Source organism: Penicillium pulvis, assembly GCF_028828015.1.
Source record: "Penicillium pulvis strain IBT 33274 chromosome Unknown contig_7_segment1_segment0, whole genome shotgun sequence".
In the NCBI taxonomy this organism is placed as follows: Eukaryota; Fungi; Ascomycota; class Eurotiomycetes; order Eurotiales; family Aspergillaceae; genus Penicillium; species Penicillium pulvis.
The window spans coordinates 2,943,073-2,968,209 of NW_026643079.1; the positions used below are offsets into that span (position 1 = coordinate 2,943,073).

The 25,137-nt window shown below is 48.8% G+C and overlaps 11 protein-coding genes across 11 annotated transcripts; 7 read left to right on the forward strand and 4 right to left on the reverse strand.

Moving 5' to 3' along the window:
- Positions 1–241: 241 nt before the first annotated feature.
- erg13 (hydroxymethylglutaryl-CoA synthase) lies at positions 242–1,734 on the forward strand (the record flags this gene model as incomplete). The annotated part of the gene is made up of 3 exons (XM_057068619.1): positions 242–301; positions 372–474; positions 527–1,734. 3 exons carry the CDS (start codon positions 242–244, stop codon positions 1,732–1,734), a joined length of 1,371 nt encoding a protein of 456 aa, XP_056919474.1.
- A 2,173-nt stretch (positions 1,735–3,907) lies between these two features.
- On the forward strand, positions 3,908–5,857 carry N7503_009073 (uncharacterized protein; the record flags this gene model as incomplete). The annotated part of the gene is made up of 1 exon (XM_057068620.1): positions 3,908–5,857. One exon carries the CDS (start codon positions 3,908–3,910, stop codon positions 5,855–5,857), a length of 1,950 nt encoding a protein of 649 aa, XP_056919475.1.
- Positions 5,858–7,225: 1,368 nt separating this feature from the next.
- On the reverse strand, positions 7,226–8,017 carry N7503_009074 (LysM peptidoglycan-binding domain-containing protein; the record flags this gene model as incomplete). The annotated part of the gene is made up of 1 exon (XM_057068621.1): positions 7,226–8,017. One exon carries the CDS (start codon positions 8,015–8,017, stop codon positions 7,226–7,228), a length of 792 nt encoding a protein of 263 aa, XP_056919476.1.
- Positions 8,018–8,885: 868 nt separating this feature from the next.
- Positions 8,886–9,698, forward strand: N7503_009075 (uncharacterized protein; the record flags this gene model as incomplete). The annotated part of the gene is made up of 1 exon (XM_057068622.1): positions 8,886–9,698. One exon carries the CDS (start codon positions 8,886–8,888, stop codon positions 9,696–9,698), a length of 813 nt encoding a protein of 270 aa, XP_056919477.1.
- A 999-nt stretch (positions 9,699–10,697) lies between these two features.
- N7503_009076 (uncharacterized protein) lies at positions 10,698–11,341 on the forward strand (the record flags this gene model as incomplete). The annotated part of the gene is made up of 2 exons (XM_057068623.1): positions 10,698–10,858; positions 10,903–11,341. The coding sequence occupies 2 exons, from the start codon at positions 10,698–10,700 to the stop codon at positions 11,339–11,341; spliced, it is 600 nt and encodes a 199-aa protein (XP_056919478.1).
- Positions 11,342–12,041: 700 nt separating this feature from the next.
- Positions 12,042–13,964, forward strand: N7503_009077 (FAD binding domain protein; the record flags this gene model as incomplete). The annotated part of the gene is made up of 4 exons (XM_057068624.1): positions 12,042–12,637; positions 12,713–13,227; positions 13,286–13,372; positions 13,423–13,964. The coding sequence occupies 4 exons, from the start codon at positions 12,042–12,044 to the stop codon at positions 13,962–13,964; spliced, it is 1,740 nt and encodes a 579-aa protein (XP_056919479.1).
- A 439-nt stretch (positions 13,965–14,403) lies between these two features.
- Positions 14,404–16,015, forward strand: N7503_009078 (uncharacterized protein; the record flags this gene model as incomplete). Its single annotated transcript, XM_057068625.1, has 3 exons — positions 14,404–14,590; positions 14,647–15,354; positions 15,408–16,015. 3 exons carry the CDS (start codon positions 14,404–14,406, stop codon positions 16,013–16,015), a joined length of 1,503 nt encoding a protein of 500 aa, XP_056919480.1.
- Positions 16,016–16,039: 24 nt separating this feature from the next.
- N7503_009079 (uncharacterized protein) lies at positions 16,040–16,576 on the reverse strand (the record flags this gene model as incomplete). The annotated part of the gene is made up of 1 exon (XM_057068626.1): positions 16,040–16,576. The coding sequence occupies one exon, from the start codon at positions 16,574–16,576 to the stop codon at positions 16,040–16,042; it is 537 nt and encodes a 178-aa protein (XP_056919481.1).
- A 415-nt stretch (positions 16,577–16,991) lies between these two features.
- Positions 16,992–19,187, reverse strand: nop9 (RNA-binding RNA processing protein NOP9; the record flags this gene model as incomplete). Its single annotated transcript, XM_057068627.1, has 1 exon — positions 16,992–19,187. One exon carries the CDS (start codon positions 19,185–19,187, stop codon positions 16,992–16,994), a length of 2,196 nt encoding a protein of 731 aa, XP_056919482.1.
- Positions 19,188–20,155: 968 nt separating this feature from the next.
- N7503_009081 (RCC1 domain-containing protein) lies at positions 20,156–21,874 on the reverse strand (the record flags this gene model as incomplete). The annotated part of the gene is made up of 1 exon (XM_057068628.1): positions 20,156–21,874. One exon carries the CDS (start codon positions 21,872–21,874, stop codon positions 20,156–20,158), a length of 1,719 nt encoding a protein of 572 aa, XP_056919483.1.
- A 299-nt stretch (positions 21,875–22,173) lies between these two features.
- N7503_009082 (Golgi transport complex subunit COG3) lies at positions 22,174–24,713 on the forward strand (the record flags this gene model as incomplete). The annotated part of the gene is made up of 4 exons (XM_057068629.1): positions 22,174–22,397; positions 22,462–22,801; positions 22,859–23,872; positions 23,934–24,713. The coding sequence occupies 4 exons, from the start codon at positions 22,174–22,176 to the stop codon at positions 24,711–24,713; spliced, it is 2,358 nt and encodes a 785-aa protein (XP_056919484.1).
- Positions 24,714–25,137: the final 424 nt, after the last annotated feature.

Here is a 25,137-nt window from a genome sequence, read left to right on the forward strand (position 1 = left end):
AGGAAGGTGTAGAAGTGGCATCTCCACTGGCAGAAAAAAAAAAAGAAAGGGTGACAGATCGTACACGGTAGATCCGAGTACACAACATTCTCCTTTTTCTGTTATAAACTGGCCCTCGATTCCAGATTTAACTTCTGTCCAAGATCTCTTTTCCTTTGCATTTCGCTTTTGACTTGACTTTCTCTTCCCTCGGTGGTGTTATACTCCTTTACAATTCCCCATTCTATACCCCTCCCCCACCATGTCTGCCCGCCCCCAGAACATCGGCATCAAGGCCATTGAGGTCTACTTCCCTTCCCAGGTTTGTGCCCCTGAGTTTTTCTTTAGATCTAATTAAACCTTTCGAGGCAAAGAACTGACAATTCCTTTAGTGCGTTGACCAGTCCGAGCTGGAGAAGTACGATGGCGTCAGTGAGGGAAAATACACCATCGGTCTCGGCCAGAAGAAGATGAGCTTCTGTGATGACCGTGAGGGTACGTGATGTCCCATTCCAATTGCGCAAAGTCAAAACTAACCTCTCATTAGACATCTACTCCATGTCCCTGACCACTCTCTCCTCCCTCTTCAACAAGTACAACATCGACCCCAAGACCATCGGCCGCCTCGAGGTCGGCACTGAGACTCTCTTGGACAAGTCCAAGTCCGTCAAGTCCGTTCTCATGCAGCTCTTCGGTGAAAACACCAATGTCGAGGGTGTGGACAACGTCAACGCCTGCTACGGTGGTACCAACGCCGTCTTCAACAGCATCAACTGGCTCGAGTCCTCTGCCTGGGACGGCCGTGACGCCGTTGTCGTCTGTGGTGATATTGCTCTGTACGCTGCTGGTGCTGCCCGCCCCACTGGTGGTGCTGGTTGCGTCGCCATGGTCATCGGTCCCGATGCCCCTATTGTCTTCGAGGCCGGTCTCCGTGCCTCCTACATGACCCACGCCTACGATTTCTACAAGCCCGATCTCACTAGCGAGTACCCTGTTGTCGACGGCCACTTCTCTCTGAAGTGCTACACTGAGGCTGTCGATGCCTGCTACAAGGCCTACGATGTCCGTGAGAAGGCCCTCAAGGCCAACCAGAACGGCACCAACGGCGCCACCGATGAGTCCCAGTCCGCTTTGGACCGCTTCGAGTACCTCCTGTTCCACGCCCCTACCTGCAAGCTGGTCCAGAAGTCCTACGCTCGCATGCTCTACAACGACTACCTGGCCAACCCCTCCCACCCCGCCTTCGCCGAGGTCGCCCCTGAGCTCCGTGATCTGGACTACACCGCTTCTCTGACCGACAAGGCCGTTGAGAAGACCTTCATGGCCCTGACCAAGAAGCGCTTCGCTGAGCGTGTCTCCCCCGGTCTTCAGGTCGCCAACCTGTGCGGTAACATGTACACCGCTACTGTCTGGGCTGGTATTGCTTCCTTGCTCAGCCATGTCACCTTCTCCCCCAGCGAGCCCAAGCGTATCGGTCTCTTCTCTTACGGTTCCGGTCTCGCCTCCTCTCTGTTCAGCGCCAAGATCGTCGGCGACGTCTCCACCATTGTCGAGAAGCTGAACCTCAAGAGCCGCCTCGAGGCCCGCAACGTCCTCACCCCCGCTGCCTACGATGAGATGTGCAAGCTGCGCGAGCACGCCCACCTGCAGAAGAACTTCAAGCCCTCCGGTAGCACCGAGACCATCCTGCCCGGAACTTACTACCTCACTGAGGTCGATGACATGTTCCGCCGCAAGTACGAGATCAAGGCCTAGATGGTCTGCCCGTTCTGTTCTTTTGCCGTTGGATATGACCCCTTCCCTTGTTTAGACGGTTCATAAAAGATTCCCCACCAGCGTTTTTCATGAGCTTTGCGTTGGATTAGACCATGCAAAGCCCTTGCTAATTATTGTCTTATCTTTGTTTTGTTACGCCAAATTTTTCGGATGAATGATGAAATAAGCTAGAAGCTAAAATATCAATATTTACTGTTGGCTATATGCCAGAACATAATAATCAATTCCTTCTTGTTTCCCACTTGAGCTGATGATCATAAAGATGTATATGGCCCTGGGCAGCAATTAAATCCCAACTACTGTAACTATTCAGAGCTACCGATGAACCCGGAATACTTTGGACACTTGGGCATTACAGGGAATGTTTCAAAGGATATTTATGTGGACACATGAACACACAGACCACGAGAAGGCTATTGAGTCCCCGCTGCAACCCTTTCAGGCAAAAAGTAAGGTGCCCACACCCATTCAGCCAAACAGCTTCCTTCAAACCTTTCCAAATCATTCAAAAAGAAAAATACTAATGTCTCAAGAGCTTTGGAGAAGATAGCCAAAGAACCCCGAAAGAATTTACAGTATATGTCAAAGTATTTGAAGCGCCATGATGGGTCTACGTACTTCCTTGACACACAGCTGAACTGAGATTTACCGGCTTCAGACCAAAATTACCACCAAATCTGTAGTCGTAGATGGTAACTTTTGTTCGACACGGTTAACCTGTAATTTTGGGTGGGACATTAACCCGACAGATTAAAAAAAGAATGATCCACAGCTAAGTAATCAAGACAGTCAAAAGTGAGACGCAGAAAGCAAGGGAGAACTCTGAAGGATTATTCTTATGCGCCCATGGTGCTTATCTTTGCTAGTAACTTATACTTGCAGGGACTAGGGCTATTGGATATTTTGTCGTGGGCTACAGGTCGGTTATATCTTTGTATATTCAATTTTAACGACATTTCTACATATCTGGTACGAAAGAAAGGATGTTGAAGCTATTCAGAACCAAGGTACTCTCAGTCGTATGATCTTCCACATTAATGCAAGGCAATCTTATCACTGTACATCACTAAAAAGCACAGACTTGAAACAAAGTAAAGTGGAGTCCTTTAGTATGGAAATCAAAACATAAGAAATGTGCATATGAACTACATTACTCTTTAGACCTCTTTGGACTTGAATGATAGCTAATTTAGTACTTGAAACCATAAACAGGTGTTCTGCTAATTATGGGACATTTCGGCGTGAGTGACTGGTCGCAGGAACTTTGAAAAGTGTGTGACGACGATCGTCCGGCGCGTACTTGAGACTTAACCTACATCTCTAGCCGCCGACCAAGTAATCACATTTCCAACTTCCCCTATGGAGAAAACTCCTCGGATCCATCTACCCTGAGTTGAAGGTTCTGCTTCATGCATTGTCACAGCACACGCCCTGGCTATTTTTATCTCTCTCTGCTGAAGCTAACCGCCCATCTCCTCCCCCGGCGATTCCTGAGGCATGGCGCTCCCACCTTGGACTTTACCCCTAGATGGATGAGGCCGCTAATTACCTGACATTTGCGACCTAATTGTTACTGAATTTAGAAGTGTTCGATCACTCTGCAGCACACTAATCCCAACATGGAATCTGAAGAATACCGTCGAAACTGATGCAAAATATAGTAACAACTTAACGCGCGACTGACCGCTGAAACCGCACTATACCCGGATGGAGGCCCTTTACGGGGTTTCAGTCTACCCTGTCGCGCGACATGAGGAATAATTGTCGGCAGTTTCGCGTTTCATCGCATGGCAGGCGTGGCCCTGGATCGGAGACCAGGATCCCAAAAAAAGAATATGAGCCTCCGTTGGCGTCACCGTGGAGCATTTCTCCATGTTTCATGTTATTCAAGATCTGCTTGGGGTTCGTTAGTGGGCCCTTATTCTATATCTATATCTGCTTAGCTTGTTTGAGCCTACTCATCCCAAACCATTTAACATTCAAGCATCCTCCTCCACAATCATGTCAATGTCCCTTCACGCGGAAGGTGATCTGATCTGAACAGCTTACTTCGATATACATTCGTTTCTTACTTGTCATTGGGAAACACCTTCCTGTCCCTTTGGATCTGAGGCTCAGTGAAGTTGTCAAATTAACATTCCCTCATCGCATCATGTTTGGGGATCACACTCGTTACCAGCCTACCACGCCGCCGGGTGTGCCTTATGAGGAATATCTTGGGTCAGGACATAGTCGCAACGCATCTACGTCTTCTATTTACTCAGCTGAATCTTCGCCATGGTCAACCATGACGGGTAACACTAGTCCTGGTCTCTCGCCAGTTCGGCATCATCATGGCCCGGCACTTTTGCCCAAGATTCGACCCCAGGATGTGGTGATTGAGCCGGTCTCTGCTGGTGGCCCTTTGCGCAATCGGCGAGTCTTGTCCAACACACGAAATACTCCTGGTTTTGCGCCTTATTCCCTCAGCCGTCCATCTGTTCGGCGAAACCAACCCGAAGCTGGGGATAGAATGCCTCTACCATCTCCCATTTCACCCATTATCATCACGAGCCCTGTCAGTCATTCTGCCTTGTCATCTCCAGTAACTATCACGTCAAGCAAGCGCAAGAGCTCTGGTCACTGCCGATCTGTTTCAGCCTCCGGTATTGATGCGGCTACTCTAAATCGGTATGGATATCCTACCTACCGACAGCTCCCAAAATATGTGCCGCATGTGCAGGCACAAACCTGTCCAACTACTCCAGTCACGCCAGTGACACCAAACATTGTGGTCTATCCGTCTCAACCCCAGCAACCGATGGTGGAGGTACCTCGACTTGCTCCCGTACGCACACCACGTCATCCGTTGACTGTACCGACACCTCAGTACTGCTACAGCCCAGTCCATGGACCCCAGAGATCACCAATGCACCCAATGACTCCTCGCGAAGACCTCCCTCCCCCATCTACCAACTTGATCTCGTATTTGACCTCTCCCACCCAAGCAGTCAACTTGGTCCGTAACGTCAGCGTCATCCCTACCCGTGGTATGCATGACTACTTCTGGTGGGATATCCGTCAGCTTCGCAACTGGACTTCCTTCTCCTTTGCCACTATTGACGCCATCCACGGACTCACCCAGCTCCTTAAGACCGAGATCCCTGGAGCACTTGCTCCTCCAGTAGGCGTTCCCTCCTCACGTCTATCCCCGGAGTCCGAACCCGGTCTTGTTGCCCTAATTCGGGACCTTTATGCGCCTCGAGTCAATGCAGCATTAGCTGTTTCCCAAGGCGCAGAACATCTTCAACTCCACCCAGCTCCGGATATCCGTCATACCGGACACAAAAACCATGGGCACCCACATTTCCTAGCCAACTACTCCACAGACACAGAATGCACCAGCGCAGGACTCCCACGAGGCCGACTCGTAGGCATAGTCAAAAGCTTCGACAGATGGAACTCAGCCATGCGCAATGAGGCACCACACCGCCGTGTCGAATACTTAAACGGCCTAGCCCATCTGCAGCGTTGCATGAGGGAACATTCCTGCCGCTATGGCTTCATTATCACCGAAATCGAACTCCTTTGCGTCCGCGCCGGGTGTGATGATGGCTGCGACGTCCCATATTTCGGGTACCTCGAAGTCGCAGCCCCAATCCCACTGAAAACAGCAGCGACAAAACCCCCGTCTGTGCGGGAAGTCCCGGCCCTGGCAACACCCATCAGCGCACGCTCATTCTCCGCTTCTTCTCACGGCTCGTCATATTCACGGCATCCGTCACCTGTCCCTGAGTCTGAATGCTTGGAAGATCATTATCAGACTCCCATGACAGCAAGCTTGGCGCTGTACTTCTTACTCATGCTTTCTAAATCTGTCCCACTTCCAGATCAACCTTCCGCCCACCTCAACGTCGGCGGTCCGGGTGCCCTTACCCGGCAGCGTACCCTCCCTGAGCCCAAAGATAATTGGATTCCTGAGCCGCAGATAGGCGAGCGTCGTGACGCTAAGCGGGTTCGGGGATGGGTTTGGCCTCAGGACGCTTGGCATCGTCGGGAAGGGGGCGGTGTCCCTCGATCAACAAGGAACATCGATATAAGGGCGAAGAAGTGGCATAAATAGGTGTTTGGCTTTGGGATTGAGGCGTTGGAATTTTGTGTGGTACTTTTATCTTTTTTGTTTCTTCTTATTCTCTTCATTTTTGTCACGATTTATGCTTTGGTTCGGGTTTTCTCTTTTGGTGGCTGTTTGTTAATTCCCCCTTCGTCTGTTATTGATAATGTAGAGCGTTGGTATTTAAGCCCGCTGAATCACTACTTGGACACGCAATAATCCATTTTGAAAATAATCGTATTTATATCTCAAACAGTAATATTCTATAATTTTGAATCAATTTTCATACAACCACAGATTTCGAGAGATCATCACATGATCTTGTTTTTGATGTAGTTGACGCTGTAATTAACCCTTAAATCTTAGTAGATAAGCCTCCGTTCGATGCCTATACGCATTTTAAACTTAGTAATCAGTATTGAAAATAGATATTAGGAAGTCAAAGTGTTTTTATAGACCGAGACCGCTGATAAAGCTATTAAGGGGTGTATTATGCATGTATTATACATGCATATGCACCTCAAAGCCCCTTTTCAACCCTTCAAATCCGCAGGTAATAGAACTGACAGGTCTGGAATTTGTCGATACCCAATATCGCATCGAGGTGTGAGCAGACAACAGCCTTCAATTCGCGAGACCAGGCTCCCAATTTCAAAAGCGGATAATATCATTGCGTCAACTTCCACAAGCGACTTTACTACGAAATTTGACTTGTGGACTTTGAACTCGATGGAGCGTGCGTTATACGAAGCTATCGAGCGGAAAATTATCTTTCAATCCATACTAGCTCGTCCAAGCCTCCAGTGAAAACCAACACTCTACAAGTATGCCCTCAACTACAGAGCAATGACTACGCTTCAACATGATGAATGCCTATTCCCGTCAATAAGATAAAGCCTGCGGACCTAAAAACGCGATACCGATTGTCAATCCATCCCTAAAGGGCTTATGGGCTCTTGTTCGATCAATGGAGGAGACCAAGTGGGAAGATGCTATCGCTTTAAATGGGATACGGTTGTTCTTCTATGTATATCAACGACCTCGGGAGGATATAGTTTCTTTTGTCACTGCTTCTGAATTCACGGGTATCGGTCATGAAGATCTTAAGTCTGGTGATAAGTTTGTTTTGCTTTATGGGAGTCAATACCCGGTTGCGATTCGGAGAGCGAGGAGCTTTAATTGGCATTTTGTGGGATTTCTGTATGCCCGGGCAACCATGGAAGGGGGACTGCCCAGGTGTGGGGTTGTTTTGAGGATATGGAATTGGAAGAAAAGAAATGGATTCGTGTTTGATTGATGTACTGTGTATAGAAGTTTGGCTACAAACCCTCCGCGTGGTGTGCGTTGCTGGATATATATACTGAATTGACAAAAAATTTAAACACCAACGCAAACATAGTATTCCAGCCACAGATTGCTACACGCCGCGTCAATTAGAGTATTCCAAGCACGGAACTGCGCCAACGTGATCTTCGCAGCAGTTTCGATCGAGTAACAGCTGTCGCCAGCCTGGACCAGGTGGTAGCTCTTGCAGTTTGCAATAATACCCGGCATTGGGGGTGTGGGCCCTGAGGGCTCGGTGGTTGGCTTGGGTGCTGGGGTAGTCGTTGCGCCGGGGACTTGTATGCAGACGTAGTAGTCTAGCCATAGATTTGTGCATTCTACAGATGTCAGAATCTTATACCATAGATCACAAAAGCTCTGCACAAAGGGGAAGTAAGTGGAAGACGCACTTTCATTGACCTGAGTGTTCCAGCTTCTGAACTGGGCCTCGCTGATACCGTACTTCGCCGCAATGGTGTCACATTGGTCACCGGATGCCACCTTGTAGAAGCCATTGCAGTTGCTGGCGATACCAGGCATGGTGGGAGAGGGATCAGACACAGAATGGGTGGTGGTTACAGCCTCATTAGTGGTAGTGGTCGTTGCGCTCGACGGGTCATCTTTGACAGTGCCAATCACGCAGTATGACTTGCTGGTATCGGGATTAGGGCAGGAGATTCCTGGATTCAGCTGTTGGAGGCTCTCTACAGAGATTCCCCAGGAGCTGGCAAAGCTCAAACATGTAGCTCCTGCATCAGCAGTCGTCGTGCAGCTGACAGCCCGGTAGCTCAGGACCGCAGCCATTGCTGGGGCTGCTCCAAGAGTAAACAGATAAGTGAAGCGCATTATGTCGGTAAGTTTGAAGTTGGGTGAGGGATGGTTTGACTCCTGACTGCGATCTCTGTCAAACTTTATACTTCATGATCAGACCCTTCAAGTCCCGAGGAGGTACTTCTCTGTCTGATCCGGTTGCATCCATGTCTCTTAGCGTGCTTCGGAGGTTAATAGGCACCGATGCCCTTGACTCACCTCATTGTTCGTACCTTTTCCTACACGTGGTCAACCATTCGAGTTGTCACCACAGCGCCACATTGTTGAGTAGGCAGGGTTGACCAAGCTGTAGTGATCGGGTTTATCCCTCAATGGAGTATAATTGCCAAGGTTTGGGATCACAACCAGTGCGGGAGAGCCCGCTAGAGCCGCAGGGTAGCATACATAACCAGGAAGAGATCCTATTCGCTCGAATCGAGAAGGACGGGTGTGAGTCGACATGTAAGTGCAAGCTAGCGTCAGGAACTATCTCCTATGCAATGTAACGCTGCACTCCTGGCCGCGCAGAGCCAAGCCAAGACTGGACCAAGACCCTGCCAAGCCTGTAGCCGGTCCTCGAATATGCGCTTTCCGTCCATTTCACCGTGAGAACCTTTGAGAGCCTTCCAGCCTGTGAGAGGTTAGCACGATAATCGCCAAGGCGCGACCTCATGCGGCTAAGAATCAGAGGTCCTACCTAGTCTTCCACTGGACCCTGTCTCAATTCCTTTTCTTCAGATGGCGCAAGACCCCTTCTTTGGGGCGCCTTGCCGTCGCCGTTGATTGCCACGTTGGAAATTATTTCGTATGCTGATGATATGAGGCAAACCACGAGTGCTCCTTACTTCAGACTTCTTGACGACCTTACCAACACGTACGCGTGGAGATACGACTCGCTCTCCACATGCAGTCTCCTCGCGCGAGCTGGCTACTCGCTGCCTGTATATGGAACATCATTAGTGCTACAAACACTAGTGTACTGGAGGTGGACCTCATTTTCCCGCGAAACTCGACATATGCGCCCACAAACGACTTCCCCGTTGTTTTTGCTTTCCAGAATGCCCAGCGAGCGCGATATTTGAACCCATCGATTCAGTATTTGATGTGGAACTTGCAGACTGACCATACATCCTTCACGCTATCTCATGATCTCGGCTGGAAGATTTGGACCGAAGAGACCTATCTCGCGCACGAGGTTATGAGCTTCCCGAGCGAGGAGGGTCACTATAAAGTCAGCTGGTCCATGACCTGGGACAGTTGCGACGAAGAATCTTTCGAGAACCCAGATCGCATACCAAGAATGGACCATAATAAAACTACCTGGGCAACCTATTTCTCCATCGACAATTCCGCCCCCCAAGTGGATCTTGTTGCTGCCACAGCCAACGAGATGTGCACAAATGAATATGGCATGATAATCAATGTATCTGACAAAACTTTGAAGGTCCCTTCGAGCGTGGAGTGGTCTGCCAAGGCCTGGAACAATAATACCTGCGCGGTGATGGCCAACTCTACTTCTACATCTACGCCGGATCCTTGCCGGGTTCATATCGACAAAGCTGCTGCTGAAAGCATCCATGCCTCCGTCACAGCTCGTGTATGCAGCGGCATTGACCCGCCAGAGTATTGCGAAAAGAATGCCGCGACACAGTTGGCTGTTGCTGGAGTTTCCTGCTTATTAGCTGCAGTTGGGGCGTTAGGCTTCTTTCTCGCCTAAACAAGCCCCTGCATGAGGCTTCGACTACTTGGATAAAAGCCTTGACTTATCTGTAAATACACCTGTCCTGCATATTTGCTGAGTTGGGTATAAGGTCATATTATCTATGTATTATTTTGCGGCTCTTCCACCTAATGGCGAAATGATAGAGTCAACAACCAGTAAGGCATTTAAGTTGATAATGAAGTTGATAGAAAGACAGATAGAACCCAGCCAGAGATTAGAATATATCGCTTGACATACGGGATATTCAGTAATTACAAGCATTGATAGCCAGGCAAGCCATTCTCGCAGCGGTCCTCATCCCTTTACCAAACGGCTGAGTGGTATGATCCTTGCCAGCTACTTCAGACTCCTTCGGAGAGCAAAATACCGATGCTAAGAGTAAACCTTGCCCCTTGGCATTGCACGAGTCCCTCCGCACTGTAACCCAAGACCCGTAGCCAATTTCGGGAGTTCAGTTCGAACATACCCTTTAGGGCTGGAACCCCGAGGATTCCCGAGTGTAAGTATTGGCAAGTCCATGCCAATTTGTAATTATCGTTGGCGGCCTGATTCCCTTGGCATGGCACCCTCGGAGTGACCAAAGATGGGGTTTTCTCAGCTCCAACAACACAGCATTCCCAATTCCAATTCGCCCATTTTCTTGGCATTTGCTACTATGTCTTGGCTGACTTCTGTTATGGCGGAGATACTCAGACGCTAATAGTGGCTAGGTGTTGAGTAGAATTATACACGACCTTGAGATGCGTTCTCGATGGTCTTATCCTTGCTCATGGGTTCCATTCACGGGTCCAAAGGTTGATTTCTGAAACCAGTGGTAGAGGCCACCGCAACCTACCCAGCAGTGATAGTGCTATTAGGTAGACAATCCACATTTCTCGCTAGCCTTTGGCAGATATTTTCGGTCACGATTGAGCGAGCTGCAAAGCTGTTACGAGTGCAACATGGGGGGACAAAGGTCCCTGTCAGAAAGTGTGCTCTGACAACAAGTTCTCCATGCCTCCCGGTCTTGACTCCCTTAGCGACGGCAACTTCGGCGGCATTACCAAGGAGGATCTGATCAAGGGCTCGGTGCGTACATGGAAGCAGAATGGCAAGACAAACGGCGGAGGCTCTGCGGACCCACCAACGAAGGTACAATCGCCAACCTATTGGACGTGGTTGTGACAACACCCGGATTCATGCGCATTCCTGTTTGCAGCCCTGAGCGCGCCTTCAAGTCCTGGGATACCGCCGATAAGGGTTCCAGTGATAATTACCCGTGCGACATCCCGCCGGGCAAAGACACCTGTGGTGACTCTACTTTTGAGAATAAGACTAGCGGTGGATCGCCGCTGGTTGACGACTGTATGGTCATCATTCAGAATATCCAGGGTGATGCCAGCACGGACTATACTACGCAGGTTGTTGGCAAGAACCAGCGCGAGATTGCCTCGTTCGGGACATGTGCGCTAGGCGTGGAGGCCACGAAGGTGAATGGGAATGTGAGTTTTGTGGTTGGGGGGCAAGATGTCATTGATCTGATCAATGAGTCGGTCCAGCGATTCGCCAGCGATGGCAAGGTCGGTGCAAGAGGCAATATGGATTGCAATGAAAACGTGCATTCTCAGGCTGTTCTGTGGGGGATCTATCATACTTAAGAGCAACTGAGCGTACAAGCTGTATAGTAGAGTTTGGTATTTGTATATCGTCAAACTGTGTCAAGTGATGGATTCCTGCGCATAAGCAGGAATCTCAGAGATCTCTAAAATCTGAAGTTATCGGCAACAAGGTAATAATCGGTATAAGAATTATGTGCTGAGATCTAGATATATAATATGAAGTCTAGAATCATCCGATCTCCGATGTATTGCTAGCTAGTCTACGCTACCAGAACTTAGCTTCAATAGAGCAGTGGGGAACACATATCGGAATATTATATTCGATTTGGAGCGGAGCAGTGAGAGAACCTACTTCAATGGTAATTTCGTTCTTTCTTTATCTCTTTTGAAGGTAATATATCTGGTAACCTGTATTAGTACGATATGCGCAATACTGCTGGGAAGCTGAAATTCCAAGCTCCAAGGTCCCCATGGGCTGACAACCTCTAACCGCCGATCGGATCCACATTACTGTGGGGGTTCACCCTCTTCTATTGAGCCCTAAGGACCTTGGGAGTAAGAGTACCTCGATAGCCAGCATGCGCAATGAGGACATTGCAGAATGGTCAAAAGCTGTGCTACTCATATATAAGAGAGAGCCCCTCAAAATTCTACAAACGCACTTTTTTACTCTGATAAATCACCCCCTCTATCGCAACTTATATATGTGATATAATTCAAATCGCCCTAATCACTCAAAATGAATAGCACCGAAAGCGAGATCCACGATGTAATCATCATCGGTGCCGGACCCTGCGGCCTAGGTGTCGCTGCTCGCATCCACGAAGATACACCCTCGGCCGTATTTACCGATGAAGAACACCAGCGATACCACTGGATCAAGAAACATGCAGGAAAGATGAATCTCGTCCAAGCAGGCCGTACGAAGAAGAAGGGTGTCCGCGCGGAAAAATGGAATCGCGGACTGAAATGCTGTGATGGAGAAAGAGAGACGCCAGACAGACAGCGCAGAGCATCATCAGACTCGGTATCATCGGTTCCCTCGCTTGCGTCTTCGACTTCTTCCATTTCGTCTTCTTCAACTATTTCGACACTTGTCCTGGATGGATCCAGTGATCAGTGGATGCAGAGGTGGAATAATGCGTTCCGGACGTTGGAGATTAAGCAATTGAGAAGTCCCATGTTTTTTCATGTTGATCCCGGGGATCGGGACGGAATGCTTGCTTATGCGCAGGAGATGGGACGCGAGGGAGACCTTTGGGAGATTTCTGGGTGTGTTGGGAAGGATGTGAGCAAACATAAGAAGAAGAAGAGGAGGCAGGGAGGGAAGAACCAGTGAGTATCTTATATGTTCTCCGATGTTCTATACATACATCAAACGTGTCGATACTAACAACCCTCTCTTTCTAGAACGATTGGAGTCGAGATCGACGAGCGAGATCGCAAAGACTATTTCTCCCCGTCGACTGATCTCTTCACTGACTACTGCAATTCCGTTATTGATCGATACGGCCTGAATCGCGCAGACCTAATTAAGAAGGAAGAGGTTGCGGACATGACATACGATTATCCATCTGATAGAGGAGATGCACCAGTGTCAGACGACAAGATTTTCACTTTGATCACGACATCGGGCTTGAAGTTCTATAGTCGAGCTGTTGTCCTCGCCATCGGTGCTGGCGGAGCGGGCGTGTCCAAGATCTTCCCATGGAAGCCTTCTAGTCCCGAGGAGGGTTCTAATGCATGCTGTCATAGCATGGAAATCAAGACATTCCCGAGTGTCAACGTGCGTGAGAAAATCCAGCGTCGACAGCAGACAAATGTGGTCGTTGTTGGAGGCGGACTCTCATCAGCACAAATTGTGGATATGGCCGTGCGGAAGGGGGTAACCAAAGTATGGTTCTTGATGCGCTCTGATCTGAAAAGTGAGTACCAACAAAAACTGTATCTGATACTAAGGGCGCCCTGCTAATCTATCAACAGTCAAGCATTTCGATATCAGTTTACCCTGGATGGGAAAATACAAGAATTTCGAAAAAGCGGCGTTTTTCTCTGCAGACACTGACGAAGGTTCGTGAAGTCAAGAATGTGATTTGAACCAATCTCTAATACACATTTAGAACGTCTTGAAATGATGAAAACTGCTCGGAACGGCGGCAGCATCACGCCCCGTTTCACAAGGATTGTGAGGCAACATGCCGCGCACAACCGTGCATCGATTCATACCAACACAGTGATCTCATCGCATAATTATGACCCAGATACTCAAGCATGGACCTTGACCACGGACCCTCCAATCCCAAATCTACCTCCAATCGATTACATCTACTTTGCGACTGGAGCCCGCGCAGACGTGCGCGAGATGTCTCTATTAAGTCACATGAACGAGCAATACCCCGTCGAGGTCAAAGAGGGTCTACCATGTCTAACAGAAGATCTAATGTGGAGAGAAGACGTACCACTATACATGACCGGACGAATGGCCGGACTACGTCTAGGACCCGGAGCGCCCAATCTCGAGGGCGCCAGAATAGGCGCGGAGCGAATCGCGTGGAGTCTAGAGGAGGTTTTAGGGAAAGACAAGGAGGTGGGGGAACAGTGCGAGGGGTTCTGCGGGCTGGGGAATCGGTATGCGTCGCTACTCGGAGAATCGGACGAGTAGGATTGAAGTTAGGGCTTGATCTGTTTGGAATTCTGGATGATAAGCTTCAAAAGTTCCTAGGAAAAAGCGTAAAAGTAAAACGTAAAACTAATTTGGAACACAAGATAATGATGTAACTCCTTGATAGATTTTCTAGAGCAGATTATACTCTGTGTCCATCTCATGTGCCCAGTTTCTGAAAATAAGAGGTCATCATTCCTCCCTGCATTCCGCGGATTTTCGATCAGCAGTTTCCCACGCCGCTGTGTGGCTTCATGGAGAAAAAGGGTAAGAATGTAGATAACCCTTGTTTTTTCGGGGGTTTAGGAGCTGTAGCTTAAAAAGCTTAATAGAACAGGGATGTCTGGTGCTGGGATCTTGTGTGTTCTGCGACTGATACTCGACGGCCTTGCGACGGCCATTAACGGGATTTTCACGACATCTTTACGCTACTTTAATCATGGAACGAATGATGGAGTCAGATAGTTCGGAGGGATTGAAGGCTGGTTTGAAAGTGGAGAAGAGGAGCTGGCTGAGGGACCCAGGTCTACGAAAGCTGAATTTGGGTATTGCGTTTATGTTCGCTTCATCTGCTGGAACGGGATATAACGGGAGTTTGATGAATGGCTTGCTTGTGTTGCCTGAGTGTCAGTCCGGATAACTACGCGTGAATTTAGGAATATGGACTAAACTTTTGACACAGTTAAAGAGATCATCGGCGGTTTAAAACCGCAAATCCTCGGTCTTCTCATCGCAGCTACCTCGCTCGGCGCCTTTATATCCTTCATCCCGGCATCATACCTCGCCGATATCCTTGGACGCAAATACTGCGTTACAATAGGATCCATATTGGTGATCATTGCATCACTGGTCCAAGCCGCTGTACATAGCCACTGGGCCTTCTTTGGGTGCCGTGTTTTAGCCGGCGTGGGCGTGGGAACTGCACAGACTGCAGCGCCTTTATTGGCGACGGAGATCGCCCATCCACATCACCGACAGACAGCCACAGCACTTTATAATGCAGCTTGGTGTGTGGGATCTATTGCTTCCGCTGCGATTACCATGGCCACATTGAGTATGCATACCACTTGGTCATGGACGATACCCTGTATGCTACAGGCATTTTTCCCTATAACCCAGCTTTTGGGCCTCTGCTTTGTTCCTGAGAGTCCACGTTGGCTGGTCTCCAAAGGACGGAAAGATGAGGCGCTTGCGGTTCTAGCTGAATTCCATGCCAATGGGAATTCGAACGATGAGCTTGTTCAGCATGAGTATCATCAGATTTGCATCAGTATCAATGCGCAGCATCAGCAACCTGGGTATTGGAGTACATTCTTATCATCCAAGGGCGATATGCATCGTCTTGCAATCTGTATTATCTGTGGATTTATGCAGGAGTGGGCTGGAAATGGTATGAAGAAATTCTTTATGACAAGATAGTACTCAATTCTAACCAGCTTATAGGTATCATCTCTTACTACCTTGCTCCGATTCTTGCCTCTGTCGGCATCACCAATGCTTCCCACGAAGCTGCTGTTAATGTGGGACTGCAAATCTGGAATCTTATATTGTCCTCAGCTGGTGCTGTCGCATCGGAGCGCTATGGCAGACGTATTCTGTGGCTGCTATCGACAGCATTCATGCTTCTTTTCCTGTCCATCACAACCATCGCAGCCGGTCTCTTCCAGGAGAAGCACATTGCTGCTGCAGGTGTTGCCGTTGTCCCGATGCTATTCCTCTTCTTTGCTGGCTTCGATCTAGCGTACTCGCCGCTATTCATTGCCTACCCGGCTGAGATCCTGCCATTTCAGCTCCGAGCAAAGGGTCTGGCGATTACGCTGTCTACGGATGCTGTCGCTTGCTTCTTCAACCAGTACGTCAATCCGGTAGCGTTTTCCGTTCTACAGTGGAAGTATTATTTTGTCTACGTGGGCTGTCTGGTACTGTTCTTTTTATTGGCCTATTTCCTCTTCCCGGAGACGAAAGGAAGATCATTGGAGGAGGTTTCGAGAATTTTCGATCGCAAGGACGAGATGGAAAACGTGAAAGAAAAAGACGGCGTAAAAAATTAGTGTATCAAGTAGTCCCTAGCCTAGTCATTCGTACATTGTGAAGAGAGAGAGGATCCTCTCATTCTGAATAGTTACAATTTTGTGATGTATAAGCTGATTCAGCAAATCAACATGTCTCTCTACTGCAATTTTGATAATTCCTTGGTCATCATACTTGAAGTAGCCTCGCATCTGCATCCAGAACGTCCGACTGTGTCTACTATCACGCTTTGGATCCTTGGTTGTAAGAAAGCGCCCCTGTTCGATGGCATGCTTTAGTGTTGTGAGCCAATCCCGCTCTGTGGGCTTCTCGTACATACCGTAATCCATGTTAAAGCCAACCCATACCTGGTCTTCTTCAACATAGGGATTCAGTCGCCGGTACTCCCTTGATGGTATGTACCATCGGCGCAGATATGGGTGGTCATTGATTGAGAGCATGATGCAGTTGTAGATGTTCATGGGCCCTTTTGGGGTTAGCACTTCGAGAGTGATTGAGTTGTAGCAGTTGTCACTGATCAGTGTGCCGTTGTAAGGCTCCGAAAGGTAGACAACTAATTGATTTGCGAGGAGCTCACCCATTCTGAAAAAGAGATATTGGGCTATTTTGTTCTTATGTGATTGGAATAGCTGATTGTTCAAATCCTAATGGATGTGCGAGTGTGGATTTGATTGTGAATAGGTCATCATTGGTAGGGGACGAGTTGTTTTTATAACAAAACACGAGATCACGTCTTTGAAGGAGAGCTTGACAATGGGATTCAAATGGTAATAGACCTTTTAATACATGTGAGACTTCGGAATAAACATTGTTCAACTCACAAAGAGGTCATTCCTATTGTACAAGACAATGAAGTTGTCAGCTAGTCTTTGTTCGTTGAAAGAAGGATGGAACACAAGAATAATGCACCTAAGAGGGTTGTTTAGAATGCAGAATTAGTGATAAAGAAGAAAATTGGGATGTGGTATTAACAAGGTATAGAATTCTATTTTGATTTCAGTTTTCGGCGGCAGCGGCAGCCTGCTCATCAGTGGCAGCCTTTCTGACATCTTGAATGCCCTGGGCCACAGCATATCGCTCGCGCGCCAGCTCAATTTTAGACTTCGGTCGCTCTCCCTGACCCTCGGTCCAAGAAGGCTGTTGGTCAAGACCCTTAGCCCGCCCAACCCATTCACCCCGGCGGCGCTTGTACAAGTCCATGGACCAGTTGCGCCACACTGCACGGCCGATAAACGAGTCACGCAGAAGCATCTCATTTGCGACAAGTTCCTGTGCCATTCGCTCCTTGACAAAGAAGATATCCTTAGTGGCATCCCAAAGACAATCGACTACGTGAGAACCGCTGTTGTTTTGAGCAAGTTCGGCCAAGTGACCTTGGAATCGAGGAACAAACTGTCGTCGGAATTGGGTGGTGGAAGTTTTAGATTTCAGTGCCTGTTGCAAGACACGAGAGGATGTGGATTCTTGTGCAAGTTGGATGATTGTCTCAGATGATAGGGCAAGCAGGCCACTGTAGACGAGGTCGCTGAGAGGGCCCGGGACAGAGAGTAGTGTCTGTGCAAACAAAGAGCCATGCAGCTTCTCTGAAGAATGGGTCGATGTGGCTTTTTTCTTGTACTCATTGTGGCCCTCATAACCTGCATCTTGCATCTCTTGGTCTTCATTGTATTGAGGAACTTCTTCCGGGGTCACGTCAAGTCGGAGCATCTGGCGAATACGAGCGGCGGGGTCTTGGTCAAAGGCATCTTTGAGTGCCTTGGCGAACGGCTTTGTGTCAACATTACGAATGACGCATCGCTCGACCAATGTCCGAGGAACAATAAGCCTGAATCTTTCGATCAAGCCCGGGACTTCAGGAATGATGAGATCCATGGCATCTTTCAGGTCGTCCTTTCCGAGTCGCTCCAGTGTCTTCAAAACAACATAACCGGCTGTTTGGTTCCGGGCAAGAGAACCAATGCGTTCACGAAGATTATTCTTGTAAAGATTCTTGAACACTTTACCCGGCATATGGCGCACCATGGTCTCCACAAGACGAGAACCAACAGGGTCATAGAGCAAGCCGCGGATGAAATTTGCGCTTTCCGTGCCCTCCTCAACATTCTCATCGGGGAGCAACCTCCGTAGAATAGACTTGGGATCTTTAGCGCTCGATTTTCCGAAGTGAGAGAGCTCAAGAGTCAGCATGACCTGGAGGACTGGGTTTCCAACGGCGTGAGTGGCCAAAGCGCGCAGGTAAACATCATCAAGACCTGAAACCATATCATTCATGATCTTCTTCAGCGCAGGCTCAAAGGATTCTGGCACACTTCGCTTCTTGGGAGCGGCGTTCTCCTTATCTTCCGTGTTTTCAACTTGTGTGTTCGCTGTCGAGAGCTTCAATCTCTCCTTGGCACGGCTAGCAACGATCGAGTCGTTTGAATCAACATCAACTGGCTCTCCAGCGAGAACCAAGAGAAGGACTCGAATTGTGTGCGACGCAAATCGCTCCGTCAGAAGATAACCCCAGTTTCCTTCCAACTCCTTGATAACGCTCATAAACATCTCCGCCAGAGACAGCTCTGATTCCTCCTCTCCATCCTCCTCGGTCTTCTTCGCCTGTGCCTTAGATGTCTTCTGCATAACTGCCGGGGCAGCGTTGATGAAAAGGGTCTCGCAGCAATGACTGGCGAAACGATGTTGCACAAGGTGAAGGAAATTACCAATGAACTTGCTGAAGATTCGGCGAATCTGTCGAACGTCTGACATCGAGATCAATTTTTCCATGAGTCTCGAGCAACCCTGACTACAGGCAATCTTCAATTCCTTGCCATTCGCCTCGCGGTATACACTTTCAATGAATAAGTGCTTCTGCTCGGCGTCCTCAAATTCATTCGCTTCGAGCATCTCGCCAGCGCGCGAGAAGTACTCTTGTTCGTCGGTGTCGAGCAAACCAAAGAAAGGCATATCGCCATTGTCGTCAGGCCCTCTCTGTTCTCCCTCCTCTTGTTGTTCAAACGGTTGGATTTCCATATCGAGGGGAACATAGTCTGCGTTATGATCGTAGGTAACGTTGGCGTCGGCATCATCGGAAGACTTCATGCGCTTTGCGACGGGTTCTTCGGGGGCTTCATCGAATTTGCGCTTGGGTTCGCCGTCCGTCTGGGCCTTCTTCTCAGCCCGACGGCCTCTCTTTTGCTGGGCACGAGGCATGGTGGCTATGTTTTGGGAGCTTGAAACGGCGTAGGATTTTTTTGGGAAATTTCTGGATAAGCAGTGGTCCAAGCGTCTCCGCGGCGCTGTTTGCTCGGTTTGCATCCGATAAGGCTAAGGCGGTGGCGGTAACCAGGACAACCCCTGTTTAGTATTTGCCGTTGACGCACGGAGAAAGTAAAGAAGCCTCAACTTTCTTAGCCTTTATCTAGACATGAACGTTTTTCTTTCAACCGGAAATTAAATACTCAAATCTCTGGTATCTCTCAGCTCTATGCAAGAGCTACTGCTCCATGAGACGACCATCGTATATCTCATAGAGTATAGGGAGTGTACTATATGATCCTTTATTTCAGGATAGTACATTTATAAGCAAGTGTGGCCGAGTGGTCTTAGGTGCTACCTTCAAACAATTTCGACTTAGACTCTCGTTAGCAACAGACCGTAGTCTTCATGGGCGGGAGTTCGCAAGATCTTTTTTCTCCTTTTGTTCCTCAGTGCTTACGTTATTTTGGGTTAATAGTGCTCTTTACTTTCCATTTTTCTATTCCAACCTCCAGGGCTATATCCCTTAGAATCTACTAGTCACTATGCCCAAAGCTTGTTTATCAAGGGAGGTGGTGGAGAACCCCCACAAGTTTCATGGAATCCGACCAGCTCGAGGTTGCTAAATATCTGCCCTGATGTAATCACTCGAACAGACGAACAGGAATATGTGTCTATGTAACGGTAAGTGGGACGTCCACAGATGATTGTTTGGAAAACAGCAGCTTAGCCCATCAGAATCAGTGGGCAAGAGCTCGCAGGCAATGTACTGTCCATGAGAATAAAAGACTGGAACAGTTTAGAGGTATGTGCTGAGACGTTGGCACAGCTATATGTATCTTGGTAGGCGTGGGGTGTCAAGGGTGCACACAAATTAATTGCTTAATAACACATAATATACATTGAATTTTGATGACAATCTGTTATACAGCTGAATAGATAGCAGACACATGTCGGCCACACTCAACCCGCTGCTCCATACTCATATTACGCTTACCAACGGGACCTTTGTGTCGGGGCATAATCTGTAGTCGTGCTTCAGGCTCTGGTTTCTTCGACTCCGAAGGTGCCTTGATATGGGTCGGACGAGATTGATTGCTTCGCTTTCCAGTTCCAAGTTGGAAATGCTCGTTGCCTCCCCACCAGGAGACCTCATAGCCGAAGTCCTTTGACTTATCTAGCGAGTCAGTGTTCTTAGCACTGATGGTTGTCTTATTATCCAACACCGCAGCAACATGATTTGTGCCGACGGACATGTGGCGTAGACGAATGGGGGCTAGCTGCTTCATCTTCTCGTCGTATTCGCCCAAGCCACTCAGGTCCTTCACTTTGGTGGGTGAGTCTTGAATGTGGATCCATTTACCGGCACCCAAAGTGCCCCAGATACCTCTACCGCAAGACCAGGTCTCAGCAGTGACGGTGCCTAGATCGCGTACCTTGGTAGCGTCTTCTTCGCTACCCAGAATTCGCTTAGAGTCAACGGTGAAGAAAGTGGTGGCTCCACCAGCGGCAACACTCGTGATGGTCGGGGAATAAAATGCCTTTCGGTAGTATTTTTCCGCGGGAAGAGTAAAAGGAGTGTCCTTGAAAGCTGCCGAGGGTTCAAATTCCACGCCTAGTTGCCCGAATGAGTTGTCTCCCCAAGCAAAGAGACGGCCATCCTTAGTCAACGCCAGTGAGTGGTAGTCACCAGAGGCAATTTGAGTCACCTTAGAGCCCTTCAGAGTTGTGACTTCATGGCATTGGTCTGCCGGTCCACTAGGCCTAGTGGACCAGGTCAAGCCAGGCACACCTAGTTGACCGAGGCTTGGATATTTTTCAGTTGATGATGCCGCTGTAAAGACACGACCAGAGCTTGTGAGCATGACAACATGTTCTTGGCCACCGCAGATCGCGGTGACCTTTTCACCAAGCTTCAAGGCTGGCTTTAGAATGCGGTAGCTCAAAGCAGACTTTCCTCCCCAAAAGGGCACCCAGGAGCTCTCCCGGGCTTTCGGACCACTGGTTTGTTCCGACTTGGAGATAGGAATGGAATAGATATTTCCATCGGAGGACAAAGCGATGAGTCGACTCTCGGACAATGCAAGAGAAATCAAGTTCTTGCCAGTCAGGGTCTTGCTGGGCTTGAACTCGGTCTCAGAAAAGCCCTTACCCCACTGCACGAGATCACCATTCTCTGCAATTGCAGCGCCAGACTTCTCGTCAACTTTGAAATCCCGAAGCACCTGACCATTAAAATACTTGAATCGTCGGGGAGATTTGACGTCGGTGTCTTTCGATCCTGGGTCCACCACTTTATATTCGTTCGATCCCCAAGTGTAGACCCCAGGGCTCTTGAGACTTCTCTTCTCCTGAATAAAGTCCGCGCGAAGGTCGTTAATATCAACGACTTCGTTCTTAGGCAGCTGGCTGTCGATCCATGTTTCTTTCCAGTTGCTGGTCAGGTATGAATAGCCAAGGAAGCCTGCTGTACCTGCGACCGCAACTCCGAGCGAAGTAGTAATCCAGTTGGAGGGTGTTTGCCTCGCTTTACCACTTGCCAATCGTCGCCATGGAGCATTCAGAGATCGGCCTGTCGCGAGGGTCGGACGGAGGTGGCGGGTAAATTGCGCCGCAGGCTGTCGTACTCGATTTGCCAGCATGATGAATGTCAAAGATAGCAATTTAACACATATCCATAAGCTTCGTTTTGGGGATTCGAACTGACCGAATGGATGAAAAGAAAGCTAGAGTCACAAATTGCGGCCGGGGAAGCTACATGTAGTTTGCGTCAGATCGGGCGGACTCACCGGGCAGAACTTCCCCGGTTCAATGCACTTACACATCTCCTACTCTGCTATTCGCAATCCCCGTTACTGGCTTTGTGCTTCACCTGTGGCTTTGCAAGAGTGATGAGCAGGTGGAAGCCCAACAACAACTGCTTTGGGCCTTGACCGCAACCATGCCATCTACGAAGCAGCAACGTGCCCGCCGTCAGACCGCGCCATCGGGCCCGCCGCGGAAGCCAACTGCCAGCGAAACACAACCTCGCCTCGAGTCAACACAGGTACAACCCTCTGGTCTGCTCCAATGGAGTATTCCTAACTGGAATAATGAATTGGAGTTCTCTCAGTGGCTCAATGGCGTCAGGGATGATCTTGTTGAAGAGAGTTATGATCAATACCAGTGAGTATAGGTGGACGTGGGGTGAACATTCTCGAGACTAATCTGAGCCTTCTGTCAAAACCAGGGATTGTCTCGATGACCTTCAGCAATCGAAAGAACACATTGATGAGATATTGATGAACACTTTGACTCTCCTTGACGACCTATCTAGCCTTTCCGAGTCCTTTAGATCCGTCGAGTCGCAGACCTCGAACTTCGAGAAACAATGTGAGGGACTACTGTCTGCTCAGGAGCGCGATACGAAGCTTGCAAATGGCATTCAAAATAATCTCCATTACTATGATTTCTTGGACCCCGCGTCCCGGCGGCTTAATGCTCCCGGTGCTGGCAATACTGTTCGCGATAAGGAGTTCTCGGACATGCTCAGGCGCCTTGACGTGTGCTTGGACTACATGGAAACCCATGTAAGTACCATTGTATCGCGTTCGTTGTAGGTGAACCTCCACTAATTTCTGTTCTAGCCCGAGCAAAAGGAAGCAGAGGTATACCGCTCCAGATACCGGCTTCTCCTCACCCGCGCCCTTACCCTTATCCGCGGCAATTTCGTGACTGCCCTCAAAGATATCTACCAAAATGTTTCGAAGAAAGTTTCAGATCAAAATTTGAATGAAACTGCTTTGTCGGCACTTCTGTACGCCAAATTCAGGGTTGGAGCACCGGAGCTGAAGCAGATTGGAATTGAGATCCAGAAGAGAGCCGTTCCACCCCTGAACCCGGAGCAGAACAGCGAGGCCGAATATCAGAGTCTGATGAATGAACTGCATAGCAACTACTCCGCCACTCGGGCACGACTTATCATTCCGCTTGTTCGCAAGAAGCTCGTCGAGATCACACAGACACCCAGTTCAACAAAAGACTTGGTGTCATTTGCTCGAGCAAGTATCGGCTACATTCGCGGTGTCTGCTTAGATGAGTATGATCTATGGGGCGAATGGTTCCATGGGCAAGGAGGATTATATGACTTCCTTGAGACCATCTGTGAGCCTCTCTATGACCACCTTCGTCCTCGAATCATCCATGAGGGTGACATTGTCAACCTGTGCCAACTTTGCACCTTACTACAAACCCGGTACTTCCTAGACCCAGAAGAGGAGCCCGAACAACATGTATTAAACCAACTCGACTTCTCTACTTTGATTCAGCCAGCTTTGCAGGATGTCCAATCTCGGTTGGTATTCCGAGCCCAGGCTGCTCTTCGCGATGGAATTGAACGATACAAGCCTCGCCCTGAAGACATCGATTACCCCATGCACAGCCGACAGATGTCATTGACGACAGTGACCGACACTCAAATTTCGGGTAAAAAGGACACGACGGCAGCTACAATGATCGACATGACCAAACCTACAGATGGCGACGAGACACAGGACAAGGACGGAAAATGGGACTTTGAAACTCAGACAGCGCTCAAAGGGTGGTATCCAACTTTGCGCAAAGCGATTTGGCTTCTAAGCCGAATCTATCGCCTTGTAAATGTAAGCTTCCTCCCTCTCCAAAACTTTCCCAGAGACCATCCCTTGCTCACATACTCTACAGTCAACCGTTTTCGACGATCTAGCACATAACATCGTCCACCAAACAACCCTATCCCTTCACAACGCCAGTATTTTAATCTCCAACAAAGCCACCCCATCAGACGGCCAACTATTCCTAATGGGCCACCTCCTCATCCTAAAGCAACAAATCGTCGCCTTCGACATTGAATACGTCGCTCCAGAAGTCTCCTTCGATTTCTCCGGCGTCACAAGTACCTTCTGGGAACTCCGCGAACGAGGCGGTCTCTTCAATCCAAGAAACCTGATGCGCCTCGTCGGCCATGGTCTCATACCCCGTGTCGTGGAGAACATGCTCGACGCAAAAGTCGAGCTAGACGGCCGTCTTCGCACTGTCATCAATGATTTCATCAATGCCTATGCAGCACGAATGACCGCTTCGCTCCCTGCGAAGTTCGTCGATACGAGAAACCTCCAGCGCGGAGAACTCATTCACCCCACTTGCCGTACTATCGAGAAAGAAGTTCCTGCGCTGAGAAAGTGCTTGAATGAGTATATCGATGATACGCGGATGAAGGAGACTCTGGTTGGTGCGGTACAAGATCGGACGATCCAGATTTACGAAGACTTTTTGGAGAAATATGCTTCGTCGGATAAGGGTAAGGGGTTCGCTGCTAGTAAGAAGGGCAAAGGTCGCGATGATGCCGTTTGGGACGTTGAGACCTTCGCTGAATGGTGCGAGGGTGTTTTCAGAGTTGGAGTTGCGGGTTTACAGGCTGAAGAGGTAGATGACGATGACGATCTTTCGAGTACGACCTCTTAGATCTGTTGCTTTATCTTCGGTAAGTCTTTTATTCATCGCATTGCAAGCATAGATACCATATGTAGTGCACTTTCCAAAATTAGGAAGCAATTCCAGTTTTATACTAAAGCATCAGGTGCACATTATCATTCCCAAGGTTGAGATCGTGTTGTCTGTCTAGCTGTATAAAATAACAATGTCCGTCTACGCGATGATTGTGTATAGGCAAGAGATCTGTACTCCAGGGAATGAGAGCTTCACAGCAGACCGGAAGGCATATTATCATGAACATTTGAGCCCATATATACAACGAAGAGCAACACCAAACCCATAGACACCATAACCCTAATCCATCGCAACCAATTCCAATTCCAAATCTCGCTCGAACGAAAGAAGAAACTTCGAAGGGGTATGTATATATGATGCAGGCAAAACAAAATAATGA